The sequence below is a fragment of the Oncorhynchus nerka genome, linkage group LG10 (genome assembly GCF_034236695.1).
Source record: "Oncorhynchus nerka isolate Pitt River linkage group LG10, Oner_Uvic_2.0, whole genome shotgun sequence".
Classification (NCBI taxonomy): domain Eukaryota; kingdom Metazoa; phylum Chordata; class Actinopteri; order Salmoniformes; family Salmonidae; genus Oncorhynchus; species Oncorhynchus nerka.
The window spans coordinates 36,725,925-36,742,863 of NC_088405.1; the positions used below are offsets into that span (position 1 = coordinate 36,725,925).

A 16,939-nucleotide genomic window follows, 5' to 3' on the forward strand; every position below is an offset into this window, starting at 1 on the left:
CCAAGCCTCAAATGCAAGTAGCGAGTTGAAACAGCTCGTCAGAGAGGAAGAAGTGATCTCTCAACTTTGTTGGTGTGAGTGGCAGGGGGAGGGGCTTGGTGTGTGTGTGTAAACTGAGAGGAAGAAGTGATCTCTCAACTTTGTTGGCGTGAGTGGCAGGGAGAGGGACTTGGTGTGTGTGTGTAAACTGAGAGGAAGAAGTGATCTCTCAACTTTGTTGGCGTGAGTGGCAGGGGGAGGGACTTGGTGTGTGTGTAAACTGAGAGGAAGAAGCAAAGGGAGAAGTTTCTCTCGCCAAAATCTGTCCGAAATAAGCCCAATGTGTTTCTATGGGCTTGTTTTGGAACTAAGCTCGTCCCCTGTATTCCCGCCATTGGGATGACTCCCATTGTTAGGACGGAGACATGAGCATCTCTTCATTATATTCAGATCTCTGGTGTAAATGGGAAGGTGCACACAACACAGAAGGAGACAAGACCAAAAAGAGACAACATGAGATCAAGCGGACATAAACGCTGCAGCCTATTTGACAGTGCTGGCCTGGGGTAAGGGAGTGAGGTAGGGGGTGTCTGAGCACTGAGCAGGCTGTCTGTTGGTGTTTTGCTATGTGGCCAGAGAGAACAGGGGGTGGGGGGGGGCCGGAGTGTTTTTAGCGTTTATCTATTCAGGAGCGGGTCGGGCGGTAATGGAAGTGATTTGGAAAGAATGCGAGGAAAGTTGGGAAACGAGGCAATCGTGGCCGTTAAAACAGCAGGTCGTCCTAAAATGAAAGCGTTCCGCTAATGAGGGCGGATGCTAATTGAAGATTTTCACGACAGTAAACATGCGTTGCCATCCCCAAACACGACCTCCAGGCCCACATCCATGCTGGGAAAAGCAGAGTGTGTTGGCGTGTGTATGTGTCTGGATATAAACAACAACATACAGTTAACTGGGATTGTGTGTTCTACTGGTATTTTGTTCAAGCGTGTATCCACTGGGTGTCAGGCTGTCTTTACATATTCGGGTAAACGAGATGGCATTGAGTTCACGTTTAAGTGTGTGTCTGTCTCTCACCTGCTCCTCGGTGATGAGCCCCTGGTCAGAGTGTTTGCTGGAGGTCTGTAAGGGGAGGCTCTGACACACTTGACCCAGCACCATGGACACCTCCTTCATACTCCTCCAGCAGCACACCAACACCATCTGAGCGGTCACCCTGTAGCCCTCACCACTACCACCTACAACACACGCAGATGCACACTGAAAATACACTGGACATCACAGCACACGACCCACCCAAAAGCTTTCTGGAATGGGTAATGACAAAAAAATTATTTTCACTGTCGTATCCACTAATAGTGCATAACAACTGTCCCAGCAGGTGAGGGGTGGTGAAACACAGATGGCTGTAGTACCGGTTCTGTCCTGACGGGGTCGGTGTTTCACCCCTCATCTGCTGTGTCTGAGGAGTCTGATAGAACACAAAAGACACAGCAGCACATGTTGACATGATATATCCTAGTTCAGTGAGTGAGTGGAAATGTGTATTGCTGACCTGGGCTGTCATGCTGTGGTCTGTCTGTGGGGGCCGCAGGTCCGTTCTCCTGTCCAGACGGCTCGGTGTCCAGTTCTCTGACGCTGGTGAAAAAGTCGTTGGTGTCGCGAGGCTGTATCTCCTGCAGGATCCTCTGCAGACCAGCGGACGTTTCTGAGAACAGGCACACACACACTGTTAATACACCATCTGCCTTGTCAGGTGTTTTTCCCTTACCAAAAACCAACTCTGGGCACTAGTTATGAGGCATCATCACTCACTAATCTAGACCAGAGGTGCTGACCTGAGTCTGTATCCATGGGGATGAGGCCTTCGGGGGAGGAGCTCTGGACGACAGGTGACACTACGTCAGACATCCTATAGGACACTGTGATGAGCTCTGACATCAAATTCCTCCACTGGCCTGTCAGAGTCAGACACCTGGACACACAAACGCACGGCAACAAACAAGATAAACAATACACTCAGACTGACTAAGACAAGAGTGTGTGTGTGTGTGCGCACGCGTGTGTCCTCACCCGGTGTTGAGTTGCTGTAAGGCAGCAGTGATACAGTGGGCTCGGCCGTAGAGAGGGTAGGAGGCTGCCGCCAGCAGGAGAGACGACTCTGCCTTCACCACCTCAGCCTTCAGACACAGCAACAAGTACTGCACCACTGAAACAAAACACACACAATCACACCACAGTATAGCATGGTCATGTCAATTACTGCAAGTGTAACAGTACAGACTTTACACCCGTCCCCTCGCCCCGACCTGGGCGCGAACCAGGGACGCTCTGCACACGTCAACAGTCACCCTCGAAACATCGTTATCCATCGCTCCACAAAAGCTGTGGCCCTTGCAGAGCAAAGGGAACCACTACTTCAAGGTCTCAGAGCAAGTGACGTCACCGATTGAAATGCCACTAGCACGCACCACTGCTAACTAGCTAGCCATTTCACATCGGCTACACAAGCACTGAGCAATATCTGTGAGATGAGGAATATGACAGCCGGTGCAGTTAAAATAACTTCAATGCAACCCCATACAATGCAAAGTGCTTTGATTTTAAGAAGAGAAACCAAATCAATATCAGCATTACCTGCCAGAGTGTTCGTCTCCAGGGTGAGGGCCTCAAAAGCCTGGGGCTGGGTTAGAGCAGGAGGCTGGAAGGAGAGGCCCTGCTCCTGGGCACAGAGCAACAGGGCCTGGGGCAGGGCAGGCTGGCGAAGGAACAGGTTGAAGAGGTGGGCAGCCGTGACACTGTCAAAAGGCTTGGTGCTGGTGCTGAGGTCCAAAGCTGCCTGGAGCAGAGTCTGCATCCTGCCTGGCTCCTATATGGGGTGGGGGGGGGGTAATGGATAAAGCAGCCATAAGTACACCACAACTTCAATCTGACACACACATTCAAGATCTCCAGTCGGCCAACTCTTTGATTAAACCATCTCTAAGTTTCAATCCAGACTTGAGTTTAGGGGTACAGGTTAATGTCCCACTAACCACACTGCAGTGTGAAGGTGTATGTGTTGTGTGTACATAAAGTGAGATATAGCATAGAGTACACAACTCTGCACGTAGAGTGACCAAGGGCATGTCTACGGAACCATCGAAGCTCGTCTCACTGACCTGCAGCCCCACGGCAGACGGAGGGAGTTGCCGTAGCAATGCGGAGGCCAGCTGCTTGACCTCCAGGAAGTTGCTGGCGACGCAGTAGAGGACATTCTGCGCTTGTGCAGGGGTCACCACCTCTCCCAGAGCAAACACATCATCAGACCCTGAGAGCGCGACAGACAGAGAGCGCGACAGACAGAGAGCGCGACAGACAGAGAGCGCGACAGACAGAGAGCGCGACAGACAGAGAGCGCGACAGACAGAGAGCGCGACAGACAGAGAGCGCGACAGACAGAGAGCGCGACAGACAGAGAGCGCGACAGACAGAGAGCGCGACAGACAGAGAGCGCGACAGACAGAGAGCGCGACAGACAGAGAGCGCGACAGACAGAGAGCGCGACAGACAGAGAGCGCGACAGACAGAGAGCGCGACAGACAGAGAGCGCGACAGACAGAGAGGTATATGATTACAGTGATAAGAATTATAATGATAGAGAAGTAATTGATGATGAAGATAATGTAAAGTGTGTGTGTACAGTACCAGTGTTGAAGGTGAAGAGGTGGGCCAGCTGGCACAGCAGGTGGAGGGCTGTCAGGCAGGTGGAGAAGGAGGCCCCGGGGAGAAGCACACCGAACAGGCTCTCACACAGCCAGCACAGGAACTCCTGAGCACACATTCACACACGTTGTATACAGAGCATTTTAGGTTGAAACTCTCCCTCCCATCTCCCCAAACATTGCCATCAGTGTCTTCCCCACTGAGGATACATGGTACAGATAATTGAGCCCTATATAACTCAACCCGTGATCATAGTGTACCTTGTACGTGTCCAGGATGTATTGGTCTCTGTCCTTCTGTCCCTGGTCTCTCTCCTGGACCAGCCTCCTCTGCAGTGACTGACCACTGTCCTTCACTCTGCACAGCAGCTACACACACAAATCAATAGATATCTACTTGTCAGTCTACACCTAGACTAAAAAGGACTTTCAATAGGCAATTCATTGAAAGTGCTTTAGTCCAGGAGCAAGCGTAATCACAATCTGGGTCTCTGCAATGCCCATTAATGTATAACACAATAATGGATTAAAAAGCAGTGTCTGACCTTTTTGAGCAGGCTGACAGTCAGCTGCCTGACTCCTGGTGATTGGCTGTTTAGACTGGAGGGCAGGAAGTGATGAAGCAGCTCTATTTCCTGCGATGTCAGAACCTCTGTGCGACGATGACTCTCGCACAATAACCCAAGAGCGTCCATTCGCACCTGAGAAGACAAAGAATGACGTTATTAACACACACACAGTGTATATGTATGTACGTATATATAGTTGAAGTCAGAAGTTTACATAAAAAAGTTAATGCCTCCAAACTAAGTGTATCAACCAATTTACACATTTCTTGTTAAACTATAGTTTTGGCAAGTCGGTTAGGACATCTACTTTGTGCATGACAAGTAGTTTTTCCAACAATTGTTTAGACAGATTATTTCACTGTATCACAATTTCAGCAGGTCAGAAGTTTAACATACACTTAGTTGACTGTGCCTTCAAACAGCTTTGAAAATTCCAGAAAATGACATCATGGCTATAGAAGCTTCTGATTGACTCAAATTATGTCAATTAGCCTATTGGAGATGTACCTGTGGATGTATTTCAAGGACGACCTTCAAACTCAGTGGCTGAAGGTACCACGTAATGTAACAATGGTCAAACAGTTCTATTGTTGTTTCATCAGACCAGAGGACATTTCACCAAAAAGTATGATCTGTGTCCCTATGTGCTGTTGCAAACCGTAGTCTGGCTTTTTTAAATTAATTATATCGATAAATAGTTTTACTGTGGATATAGATACTTTTGTACCGGTTTCCTCCAGCATCTTCACAAGGTCCTTTGCTGTTGTACTGGGATTGATTTGCACTTCTCTCATCAAAGTACGTTCATCACTAGATGACAGAACGCGTCTCCTTCCTGAGCGGTATGACGGCTGCGTGGTCCCATGGTGTTATACTTGCGTACTATTGTTTGTACAGTTGAATGTGGTACCTTCAGGTGTTTGGAAATTGCTCCCAAGGATGAACCAGACTTGGAGGTTTTTCTGAGGTCTTGGCTGATTTCTTTTGATTTTCCCATGATGTCAAGCAAAGAGGAACTGAATTTTCTGGAATTATGTATGCAAACTTCTGACCCACTGGAATTGTGATACAGTGAATAAGTGAAACAATCTGTCTGTAAACAATTGTTGGAAAAATGACTGTCCTAACTGACTTGAGTGGTTGAAAAACTAGTTTTAATGACTCCAACCTAAGTGCATGTAAACTTACGACTTCAACTGTATGTATGTATGTATGTATGTATGTATGTATGTATGCATGCATGTATGTATGCATGTATGCATGTCTATACACACACACACACAGCTCCTTCCTCACCTGGTCGTGTTTGTGAACCAGAGCCTGACGGAGCAGAAAGAGGGGTACAAGTCCCCCCCACAGCCCCTCCTCTGACTGGACCACCCCCTGGGCACGTGCTGCACGCAGACACGTCATCAGAGCACCCAAAGCACCCCTACTGCCCGGAGGTCCTAAACATACACCACAACAAAAATTATATCAAAGTTTTGTTTTATTTATGACATTTTGTATATATAGGGATGTGTATGCATGGGTCACATTAGCTTTCAGAAATGTGCATTTTCAAAACACAGACCAACAAAATAATCTTTGTTATAAACCATTTTTTGGCTTAAATAGAGTAATAAGGGGTGTGCGTCTACAGTTTTCCTTCACACAAATTACATTAAGCGCAACACATTCGGCAGAAAATCGTTTTCATCAGACGACAACGGAAGTGCAAAGCTAGCAGCCACACAAATGTACTTACGATGAAAAAGCAAAGTATTTATTTTTTCAAAAATGATTAATGGCCATCATATTTCTAATGTTCATCATAGAAAGAATTTAGCCATCTGCATTTCCTGACGTTTTGGTTGAAGTTACCTGCATTTTAACTTGCTACCCAAGAAAAACTACACCGGAGAAAAGTAGCATAGAAAAGTATCCTACACGTGATGAGAGCTAATATATTTCATCTCTGTGGAGAAGTGCAACTGAAGCATGAAATTAGTGCTTCTACATTTACGATGGGGAGTGAACTCTGACTGAAGCCAAACAGAATTTACAATAAGAAACATTTTATGTTGTTGTCTAAATCGCCGTGACCCCCAACCAACCTCTCTACTCACTAGACCCTTTTGATCACTCGACTAAGCATGCCTCTCCTTAATGTCAATATGCCTTGTCCATTGCTGTTCTGGTTAGTGTTTTTTGGCTTATTTCACTGTAGAGCCTCTAGTCCTGCTCACTATACCTTATCCAACCTATTAGTTCCACCACCCACACATGCAATGACATCTCCTGGTTTCAATGATGTTTCTAGAGACAATATCTCTCTCTTCATCACTCAATACCTAGGTTTACCTCCACTGTATTCACATCCTACCATACCTTTGTCTGTACATTATACCTTGATGCTATTTTTTCGCCCCCAGAAACCTCCTTTTACTCTCTGTTCCAGACATTCTAGACGACCAATTCTTATTGCTTTTAGCCGTACCCTTATTTTACTCCTCCTCTGTTCCTCTGGCGATGTAGAGGTGAATCCAGGCCCTGCAGTGCCTAGCTCCACTCCTATTCCCCAGGCGCTCTCTTTTGACGACTTCTGTAACCGTAATAGCCTTGGTTTCATGCATGTTAACATTAGAAGCCTCTTCCCTAAGTTTGTTCTATTCACTGCTTTAGCACACTCTGCCAACCCGGATGTTCTAGCTGTGTCTGAATCCTGGTTTAGGAAGACACATTTTAATCCCAAACTACAACATTTTCAGACAAGATAGAACTGCCAAAGGGGGCGGTGTTGCAATCTACTGCAAAGATAGCCTGCAGAGTTCTATCCTACTATCCATGTCTGTACCCAAACAATTTGAACTTCTACTTTTAAAAATCCACCTCTCTAAAACAAGTCTCTCACCGTTGCCGCCTGCTATAGACCACCCTCTGCCCCCAGCTGTGCTCTGGACACCATATGTGAACTGATTGCCCCCCATCTATCTTCAGAGCTCGTGCTGCTAGGCGACCTAAACTGGAACATTCTTAACACCCCAGCCATCCTACAATCTAAACTTGATGCCCTCAATCTCACACAAATTATCAATGAACCTACCAGGTACCTCCCCAAAGCCTTAAACACGGGTACCCTCATAGATATCATCCTAACCAACTTGCCCTCTAAATACACCTCTGCTGTCTTCAACCAAGATCTCACCGATCACTGCCTCATTGCCTGCATCCGTAATGGGTCAGCGGTCAAACGACCTCCACTCATCACTGTCAAACGCTCCCTGAAACACTTCAGTGAGCAGGTCTTTCTAATCGACCTGGCCGGGGTATCCTGGAAGGATATTGATCTCATCCCGTCAGTAGAGGATGCCTGGATATCTTTTTTAAATGCCTTCCTAACCATCTTAAATAAACATGCCCCATTCAAGAAATTTAGAACCAGGAACAGATATAGCCCTTGGTTCTCCCCAGACCTGACTGCCCTTAACCAACACAAAAACATCCTATGGCGTTCTGCATTAGCATCGAACAGCTGTTCAGGGAAGCTAGAAACCATTATACACAGGCAGTTAGAAAAGCTAAGGCTAGCTTTTTCAAGCAGAAATTTGCTTCCTGCAACACTAACTCAAAAAAGTTCTGGGACACTGTAAAGTCCATGGAGAATAAGAACACCTCCTCCCAGCTGCCCACTGCACTGAAGATAGGAAACACTGTCACCACTGATAAATCCACCATAATTGAGAATTTCAATAAGCATTTTTCTACGGCTGGCCATGCTTTCCACCTGGCTACTCCTACTCCGGTCAACAGCACTGCACCCCCCACAGCAATTTGCCCAAGCCTTCCCCATTTCTCCTTCTCCCAAATCCGTTCAGCTGATGTTCTGAAAGAGCTGCAAAATCTAGACCCCCTACAAATCAGCCGGGCTAGACAATCTGGACCCTTTCTTTCTAAAATTATCTGCCGAAATTGTTGCCACCCCTATTACTAGCCTGTTCAACCTCTTTCGTGTCGTCTGAGATTCCCAAAGATTGGAAAGCAGCTGCGGTCATCCCCCTCTTCAAAGGGGGGGACACTCTTGACCCAAACTGCTACAGACCTATATCTATCCTACCATGCCTTTCTAAGGTCTTCGAAAGCCAAGTCAACAAACAGATTACCGACCATTTCGAATCTCACCATACCTTTTCTGCTATGCAATCTGGTTTCAGAGCTGGTCATGGGTGCACCTCAGGCACGCTCAAGGTCCTAAACGATATCTTAACCGCCATCGATAAGAAACATTACTGTGCAGCCGTATTCATTGATCTGGCCAAGGCTTTCGACTCTGTCAATCACCACATCCTCATCGGCAGACTCAACAGCCTTGGTTTCTCAAATGATTGCCTCGCCTGGTTCACCAACTACTTCTCTGATAGAGTTCAGTGTGTCAAATCGGAGGGTCTGCTGTCCGGACCTCTGGCAGTCTCTATGGGGGTGCCACAGGGTTCAATTCTTGGACCGACTCTCTTCTCTGTATACATCAATGAGGTCGCTCTGGCTGCTGGTGAGTCTCTGATCCACCTCTACGCAGACGACACCATTCTGTATACTTCTGGCCCTTCTTTGGACACTGTGTTAAGAACCCTCCAGGCAAGCTTCAATGCCATACAACTCTCCTTCCGTGGCCCCCAATTGCTGTTAAATACAAGTAAAACTAAATGCATGCTCTTCAACCGATTGCTACCTGCACCTGCCCGCCTGTCCAACATCACTACTCTGGACGGCTCTGACTTAGAATACGTGGACAACTACAAATACCTAGGTGTCTGGTTAGACTGTAAACTCTCCTTCCAGACCCACATCAAACATCTCCAATCCAAAGTTAAATCTAGAACTGGCTTCCTATTTCGCAGGTATATCTCCAGCAGGTATATCTCTCTGGTCACCCCCAAAACCAATTCTTCCTCCTTCCAGTTTTCTGCTGCCAATGACTGGAACGAACTACAAAAATCTTTGAAACTGAAAACACTTATCTCCCTCACTAACTTTAAGCACCAACTGTCAGAGCAGCTCACAGGTTACTGCACCTGTACATAGCCCACCTATAATTTAGCCCAAACAACTACCTCTTTCCCTACTGTATTTAATTAATTAATTTATTTTGCTCCTTTGCACCCCATTATTTTTATTTCTACTTTGCAGATTCTTCCATTGCAAATCTACCATTCCAGTGTTTTACTTGCTATATTGTATTTACTTTGCCACCATGGCCTTTTTTGCCTTTACCTCCCTTATCTCACCTCATTTGCTCACATCGTATAAAGACTTGTTTCTACTGTATGTTTGTTTTACTCCATGTGTAACTGTGTCGTATGTGTCGAACTGCTTTGCTTTATCTTGGCCAGGTCGCAATTGTAAATGAAAACTTGTTCTCAACTTGCCTACCTGGTTAAATAAAGGTGAAATAAATAAATAAAATAAAAATAAAATACATTTGCGTTTATAAAAACCCAGCAACATATATCTTTCCCTTTCTGAGTGAAAAACACAGAATCATGCATTAACATGACCCCTGGTATGCGTGCATGTGTGTGTGTACATTTATATCTACCTGTGCTGCAGGGTGGGGTGACCTGTAGGGCCTGTACCATGTGGGCCAGACTGGAGGGGGAACAGCGCAGCAGCTTGGGAAGGAAATAATCCAGGATATAGGTGGTCTGGTCCAGCCTGGCTCTACACAGCACCTGAAGCAATGGGGTCACCCAGGTCTGGTGCCACCTCTCCATGCCCGCCTCTGTGCCCCCTGTGCCACCTTCCTCAACCAGCTGGGCCTTGTGACTGACAAACAGCCTCTCTAGCAGGTCGCTAGCGTAAGGTGCCAGGGTCTGGTCCCCCATCAAGCCCAGGAGACGTGAGGGCAGCTGGGGGTCCAGAGCCAACAGGTACCCTGCCCCTAGGAGCTCCACCAGGCAGGCCAGAGAGCCATACTTCCCTCTCTGGTGCCACTCCAGGCCCAGCAGGTTGTGGGTTAGCTGGGTAAAGTATGGGTCCCTGTAGGGGTCAGAAAAGGCTAGAGGGCTGCTGTGCTGGTGCAGGAGGAGGAGGTTCTTGAAGAGGGCGCGGGTCTGGTGGCGGACCCCATCCAAGGGGTGCTCCCAGTGGGTGTAGACGTGCTCCAGCAGGTGCCCCTGGAGCTCTGAGCCCCCGCGGAGGGAGTTGTGAAGCAGGCCTGGGGTAGACGACAGCCCACCCTGCAGGCTTTCCAAGGCAGCTCCGCTCCACAGGGTCAGCACGCGGGCTACCACCATGGCTGTGCTGGACTCCTTTACACTACAAACACACACACAGAGACAGACAGAACAATAGTCAACCAAAATGACAACCATTTGGGTGTTAGCAATCGCACAAGTGTGAGTATGTTTGCATACGTGTGTGTCTATGCGGCGTGTCTGCGTGCATGTGTGTGTGTGTCTAACCTGGTGTCCAGCGCCAGCAGTGTGTGAGGAACCAGCAGCAGCAGCTGTTCCCTCTGTGGCCCCTGGGTTGCCCCTCTCCAGTTTAGCATAGCCAGGGCCCCATGACACAGGTAGAGGGACACCCCCGCGGGACGGCCACTGTCATACAGCCCCCTACAGCTCTGTGTCAGCCACACGGGGGCGCACTCACCACTCTGCTCTGAAACTTGCAGGAGACCTGCCACCTGGACAGGCAGATGGACAGTGACAGAAAAACATACAGAAATAGACAGACAAAAAATTCCATCATTCATCATCATGGCCATTACTAGTATAAATGAACAACCCAAAATAATTCATTCAGGGTACTTGTGAGTGTTTTGGGTGTAGGGGTCACTCACCACTGCGGCCACTCCATCTCCACTCCCCATGACAGACCGGGTCAGCAGGACCACTGCCATGCCAGCCGTGCTCTGCACTGCCTGCAGGAAGTTCTCTGGTGGGGGGAGGGGGACAGACGAGAGAGAGGGGAGATAATGAGATATATGGAAAGAGTCGGATGCTCAGTGCCCAGACTTTATGAGCTGATGTTGAGTAACGAGGGCTGTATTCATTCAGACCAAGGCACAGCAAACAGTTGAACATTTTTTTTCAACGGAAACGGTTTACTACAAACTGACAACGTTTTGCAACGAAAACGAGAGTTTATTGGAAAAATTCAGGTAGGTCCCTCCTTGTTTTGTTCTGTTGGCTTCCGTTTGGTTCCTTGTGAATAAACCCCTAGTGTAACACAGTCCTCACCATCTGTGAGGATGTGTGTGTAGCAGTCCAGTAGGCCACTGAGGGTGAGCTGCAGGGTGCAGTGAGGATGAACTGCCTGTAGGGCGGCACTGATGAGCTCCTGGGACCTCTGCACCACCAACATGGAGGCCTTCACCGCAGCCAGACACGAGTGCATGAGCTGGGCCTGGACCACATGGCGACCTGCTAGACCACTGAGGAGACAGCAGGGGGCGACAAGCACACATCAGTCAGACAGAGGGCACGCGCTACATGTGTGTGTGTGGGGGGGGTGCAGGTTTTGGTTTAAGCCCAGCACTAACACAGCTAATTTAACTAATCAACGAATTAAGTCCTTTATTAGTTGAACTAGGTGTTTTCGTACCGGTCTGGAAGGCAGGCCTGCCGTCCTGTGGGATTTAACAGCACAGCCGCTCTTACCTGTTGAGTTGGAGGTATTCACTCAAGGCCTTATGGAGGAACGGTAACACTGGGGAGAACAGAAGGAGAGGCATATTATCCAAAGACATCAACGAACTACGTTTCTGTGCTTGAGCTCACTGTCCTGAGCAGGCTTGATATAAACCTAAAACTGATCCACAAAGCACTCACCCTCTGCTAGCAGCCTGTGTATACACCTCTCACCTGAAAGGCAATAGAGCATTAAAACGCGCATCTTATTCAAATTATACCAAACACAAGAGACAGTCTAAACAAGGGGATTTCATACGTACCGAGAGGGAAGGCATCTAGACAAGCTGTGATAGAGTCTATTAGGTGCGAGTATGAGCTGTGGTCTGAGCCCACAGTGGACAGACTGTCCGACAGGCACGCGGATAGACAGATGACAGTCTGCTCCTGCAGCCAGTCCGGTACAGAGCTCAGGGCACTGCCGAGAGAGAACAAGTAGATTCAGTGTTTACGTTACTGTAGCGATTCTATACCTTGTTTGCTAGTCTTCTTTAAAAATTAAAATAAAAGAGTAGAGCCGTGTTCACAATACTTGGTCCTGGATATGTGGGCTTTTGTCCCACTTCCAACCCAGCACTAACACACCTGTTCAACTCATTAAGGTGTTGATCAGCAGTTGAATCGGTTGTGGTTGTGCTGGGCTGGAACAAAAGCCTGCACACCCTGTAGCTCTCCAGAGACTGAGGGAGAGGAAGATGTGCTGAGGAGAGGAGGTGTACCTGGCGCTGGCCCTACGGAGGGGGTTCTTAGCCAGCAGGGAGGTGTAGATGAGGGCCATGGTGTGCAGACAGGCCTGGAGGAGAGGCCCACGGGAAGTTTCCTCCTCACTCAGCAGCTCCAACTGAGATCCTGCCTGGAGAGAGACACACTGACATGATTAGACCAGCCAGGAGAACCGGGGAGGGGTGGACAAACATGCAGAGATGAAAACACACGTGCAGGAGTTAATTGGATGACAGTATTCTAGGCCTAATGGTCTGTGTCATGTAGGACTTGTGGTTGACAGTCTCATCTCAATATTGGCGTCTTCTCTGTTGCAGTGCAGGTCGAGTTGACCTGCTTCTGAGCCAGTTCTCACATCTCTGCCTGTTTATGTCAAGCCAACCCACAGACTACCAGAGGTGTGACTAGGCCTGTGACGATACTACTATTAAAATATTTTTTTCATGGCAAAAATGAAAACAAAGCAGACCAAACTATTTGGTCCTTTAAAAAGCAGCTGTGTGTAAAATATTATGTGCTATAGCTTGGAAAATAAAGAAATACCGCCCCAACAGATCCACAGACGATGCAATCTCTATTCCGCTCCACACTGCCCTCTCTCACCTGGACAAGAGGAACACCTATGTGAGAATGCTGTTCATCGACTATAGCTCAGTGTTCAACACCATAGTAACCCTCCAAGTTCATTGCTAAACTCAGGACCTTGAGACTAAACACCTCCCAATGCAACTGGATCCTGGACATCCTGACGGGAAGCCCTCAGGTGGTGAGGGTAGGCCACAACACAGGGGTGCATGCTTAGTCCCCACCTGTTCACCCACGACTGCGTGGCAGTGCACAACTCCAACACCATCATTAGGTTTGCTGAGTGGTTGGCCTGATCACCGACGACTATGAGACAGCCTGCCATCCAAGAGCTCTATACTAGGCGGTGTCAGAGGAAGGGCCTAAAAATTGTCAGACTCCATCCACTTAAGTCATAGCGCTACTGATGCACCAAGTCTGGAACAAAAAGGACCATGAACAGCGACTACCCCCAAGCCATAAGACTGCTAAATAAACAGAATAAAAATATATATAAAAACAACCATTTCAAAAGATTTTATTGAATTACAGTTCATACAAGGAGATCAGTCATCAGGCCCTAATCGATGGATTTCACATGACTGGTAATGTAGATATGCATCTGTTGGTCACATACCTTTAAAAAAAAAAGTAGGGGCGTGGATCAGAAAACCAGTCAGTATCTGGTGTGAACACCATTTGCCTCATGCAGCATGACATCTCCTGCTCATAGAATTGATCAGGCTGTTGATTGTGGCCTGTGGAATGTTGTCACATTCCTCTTCAATGGCTGTGCGAAGTTCCTGGATATTGGCGGGAACTGGAACATGCTGTCGTACATGTCGATCCAGCACATCCCAAACGTGCTCAATGGGTGACATGTCTGGTGAGTACGCCAGCCATGGAAGAACTGGGACATTTTCAGCCTCCAGGAATTGTGTACAGATCCTTGCGACATGGGGCTGTGCATTATCATGCTGAAACATGGTGATGGCGGCGGATGAATGGCATGACAATGGGCCTCAGGATCTCATCAGTGCATTCAAATTGCCATCGATAAAATGCAATTGTATTTGTTGTCTGTAGCTTATGCCTACCCATACCATAACCCCACCATCGGGAACTCTGTTCACAACATTGACATCAGCAAAGCGCTCGCCCACACGACGCAATACACGTGGTCTGCGGTTGTGAGGACGGTTGGACATACTGCCAAATTCTCTAAAACAACAGAGGTGGCTTATGACACTTCACTCAGTACTTTGTTGAAGCACCTTTGACAGCCTTGAATCTTATTGGATATGACACTACAAGCTTGGCACACCTGTATTCTTCTCTGCAGATCCTCTCAAGCTCTGTCAGGTTGGATGGGGAGTGATACTGCATGGACTCACTCTGTGTGACTTTTACTGAGGAGTGGCTTCTGTCTGTGTGCCTTTCCAAATCATGTCCAATCAATTTAATTTATCACAGGTAGACTCCAGTCAAGTTGTAGAAACATCTCAAGCATGATCAATTGAAACAGACTGCACCGGAGCTCAATTTCAAGTCTCATAGCAAAGGGTCTGAATACTTGTATAAAAAATGAAAAACAGAAATACCTTCTTTTTTTTTTTTTTTTACATATTTGCAACAATTTCTAAAAAAACTTTTTTGCTTTGTCATTATGGGTTATTGTGTGTAGATTGATGAGGAAAAACATGAATTTAATACATTTTATAATAGGGATGTAATGTAACAAAATGTGGAAAAAGTCAAGGGGTCTGATTACTTTCCAAATATATCAACCTCCATTACCTTGTACCCCTGCACATCGACATACCCCGTGTGTGTAGCCAAGTTATCATCAATCATTGTGTATTTATTCCTTGTGTTATTATTTTTCAATTATTTATCTTTATTCCTCTGCATTGTTAGGAAGGGCCCACAAGTTTACACCTGTTGTTTACGAAGCATGTGACAAATACAATTTGATTTAATAAAGGTGACTGGATAATGATGTGTTTCCAACATTTGGGCTGTTTTCCTAAAGAAGTTAAATACGCTTTGTGTTGTGTTTCCTTGCCACGATACTAACGAGCATCGGCATATTGGTATCGACCCAGCCCTAGGTGTGACCCAAATCTAAAATACCAAACACTATCAGTTAGTTGAGGTAATGAGAGGGAGAATGGACACAAACCTTCTTGACCAGTTGGATCTGCTGCATTGGGTCAGTCAACGCCAGACAGTCCTGCAAGGTCTGGGCAAGCTGTCTGATCCACTCATCTCCTCCATCCACAGAGAGAGACACTAAATAACACACATACATACAGAGAATCACTTTACACAGCAGAAACAAACCACCACCACAGTTACAATAATCAGTCACTAACACCAATTCCATCATCTCACCTATCAACTTGTCACGCCTGTCCTTGTCCAATACCACAGCCTCCACTTTCACCGTTTTCTTCTTTGTCACCATGGCTCCCCTGACAGGACAACCAGGTGAAGAGTGAAACAGACAGCACAGTGCACACTCTAGATGTAGCTCTCCAGGGACAGGATTGGTGACCACTGCCACACATTGGAAATGCACCCAGACACTTGCTCGAGAGCGACTATCCTGGTGAATAATGCGGTGTTCATAACCAAGTGGGAAGTTGGTATTTACCTCCTACAAATGGGAAAGATAACCTAATTCACGCCCCTCCAACTGGTAATTATTAGTGGGAAACGTATCTATAATTCCCTGAGCCCCGACTTCTCCCACATGCTGACCTCTGACGTCAACTACTAAGGGAATGATCTCAATAACAGCATTTTTTAAAATAAAAAAACATCTATTATTACTGTTTCTGAAGACTCATTTGTTTACAATCATGATAGTTCTACTTTCATTATGGTTGACGCAGCTTGTTGACCATTAGACAATCGGCGTTTCTCAACCGAAAACAAACAAAGCACGTGAATGCATTCAACTGGTATTTAACGCTTCACAACTTGGAATTACCACCTTCCCACAACGTTATGAACGCAGCACAACTAGCTAGCTAGCTAGTCTTCTTAATTGCAAGACAAGTACAGCTATACTTTTCCGTGGCGTTATATTTGATAACTTTAAAAAAGACAATTGTCGTTAGATATGCATAGCTAGCTAAATTATGCTCAATGAAACATACATGTAAGTTCACTTTATCCATGAGCTAGAGAGATAACGTTACACGTTAGCATGCAAAAAGAGAGGGAGCTACTAAAGAACGTAGCGTAAAATACCCACTCACCAGAATTTGAGTGATTTCACGTTTAGGGAAGGACTTTTTAATGAACATGCAAAATTGCAATTAACAACCTGATATCACAAATAATATTTTATGTGGCTTCTCTCAGCTGCTGCTAGCCACCATCATGCTACACGTGTATAACGTCAATTCCGGAGTTTCCATAACCCCGCCCTGAAGATTCTCCTATTGGCCAATAATTTTGTTGGAACAAAATTGATAGCGTTCATTGGTTGAAAAATATGTCGATCATATTGGATACATTACTTGTTTAAATTTACATGGCCACGCTTTTACAACATTCGATTGGACGAAGTTGCTGGAAAACACGCCTTGGAGTCAGAGCCAACCCTCTTTCAACTTAGTGATGAAATGAAAACTTGGAAAGGAAGAAACTCTTCGATTTTATTTCGTAATTAGGATAATACGACATGAACAACAAGGGGAATATGGATGGAATAACTGAT

General features: G+C 46.6%; 1 protein-coding gene across 1 annotated transcript in view; it reads right to left on the reverse strand.

Moving 5' to 3' along the window:
* LOC115135246 (tRNA (32-2'-O)-methyltransferase regulator THADA) overlaps positions 1 to 16,630 on the reverse strand; it is a 135,896-nt gene extending 119,266 nt beyond the window's left edge. The window contains exons 1-21 of the mRNA XM_029669731.2: positions 16,476 to 16,630; positions 15,604 to 15,683; positions 15,392 to 15,501; positions 12,642 to 12,775; positions 12,186 to 12,340; positions 12,064 to 12,096; positions 11,893 to 11,941; positions 11,473 to 11,666; positions 11,073 to 11,167; positions 10,693 to 10,916; positions 9,828 to 10,546; positions 5,549 to 5,700; positions 4,229 to 4,384; positions 3,945 to 4,052; positions 3,667 to 3,790; positions 3,141 to 3,289; positions 2,617 to 2,848; positions 2,053 to 2,188; positions 1,818 to 1,954; positions 1,535 to 1,687; positions 1,057 to 1,217 (exon numbers count right to left, since the gene is read on the reverse strand). Coding sequence (XP_029525591.1) covers positions 1,057 to 1,217; positions 1,535 to 1,687; positions 1,818 to 1,954; positions 2,053 to 2,188; positions 2,617 to 2,848; positions 3,141 to 3,289; positions 3,667 to 3,790; positions 3,945 to 4,052; positions 4,229 to 4,384; positions 5,549 to 5,700; positions 9,828 to 10,546; positions 10,693 to 10,916; positions 11,073 to 11,167; positions 11,473 to 11,666; positions 11,893 to 11,941; positions 12,064 to 12,096; positions 12,186 to 12,340; positions 12,642 to 12,775; positions 15,392 to 15,501; positions 15,604 to 15,676 — 3,294 coding nt within the window. The 5' untranslated portion in view covers positions 15,677 to 15,683; positions 16,476 to 16,630. The remainder of the gene's footprint in view (positions 1 to 1,056; positions 1,218 to 1,534; positions 1,688 to 1,817; positions 1,955 to 2,052; positions 2,189 to 2,616; positions 2,849 to 3,140; positions 3,290 to 3,666; positions 3,791 to 3,944; positions 4,053 to 4,228; positions 4,385 to 5,548; positions 5,701 to 9,827; positions 10,547 to 10,692; positions 10,917 to 11,072; positions 11,168 to 11,472; positions 11,667 to 11,892; positions 11,942 to 12,063; positions 12,097 to 12,185; positions 12,341 to 12,641; positions 12,776 to 15,391; positions 15,502 to 15,603; positions 15,684 to 16,475) is intronic.
* Positions 16,631 to 16,939: the final 309 nt, after the last annotated feature.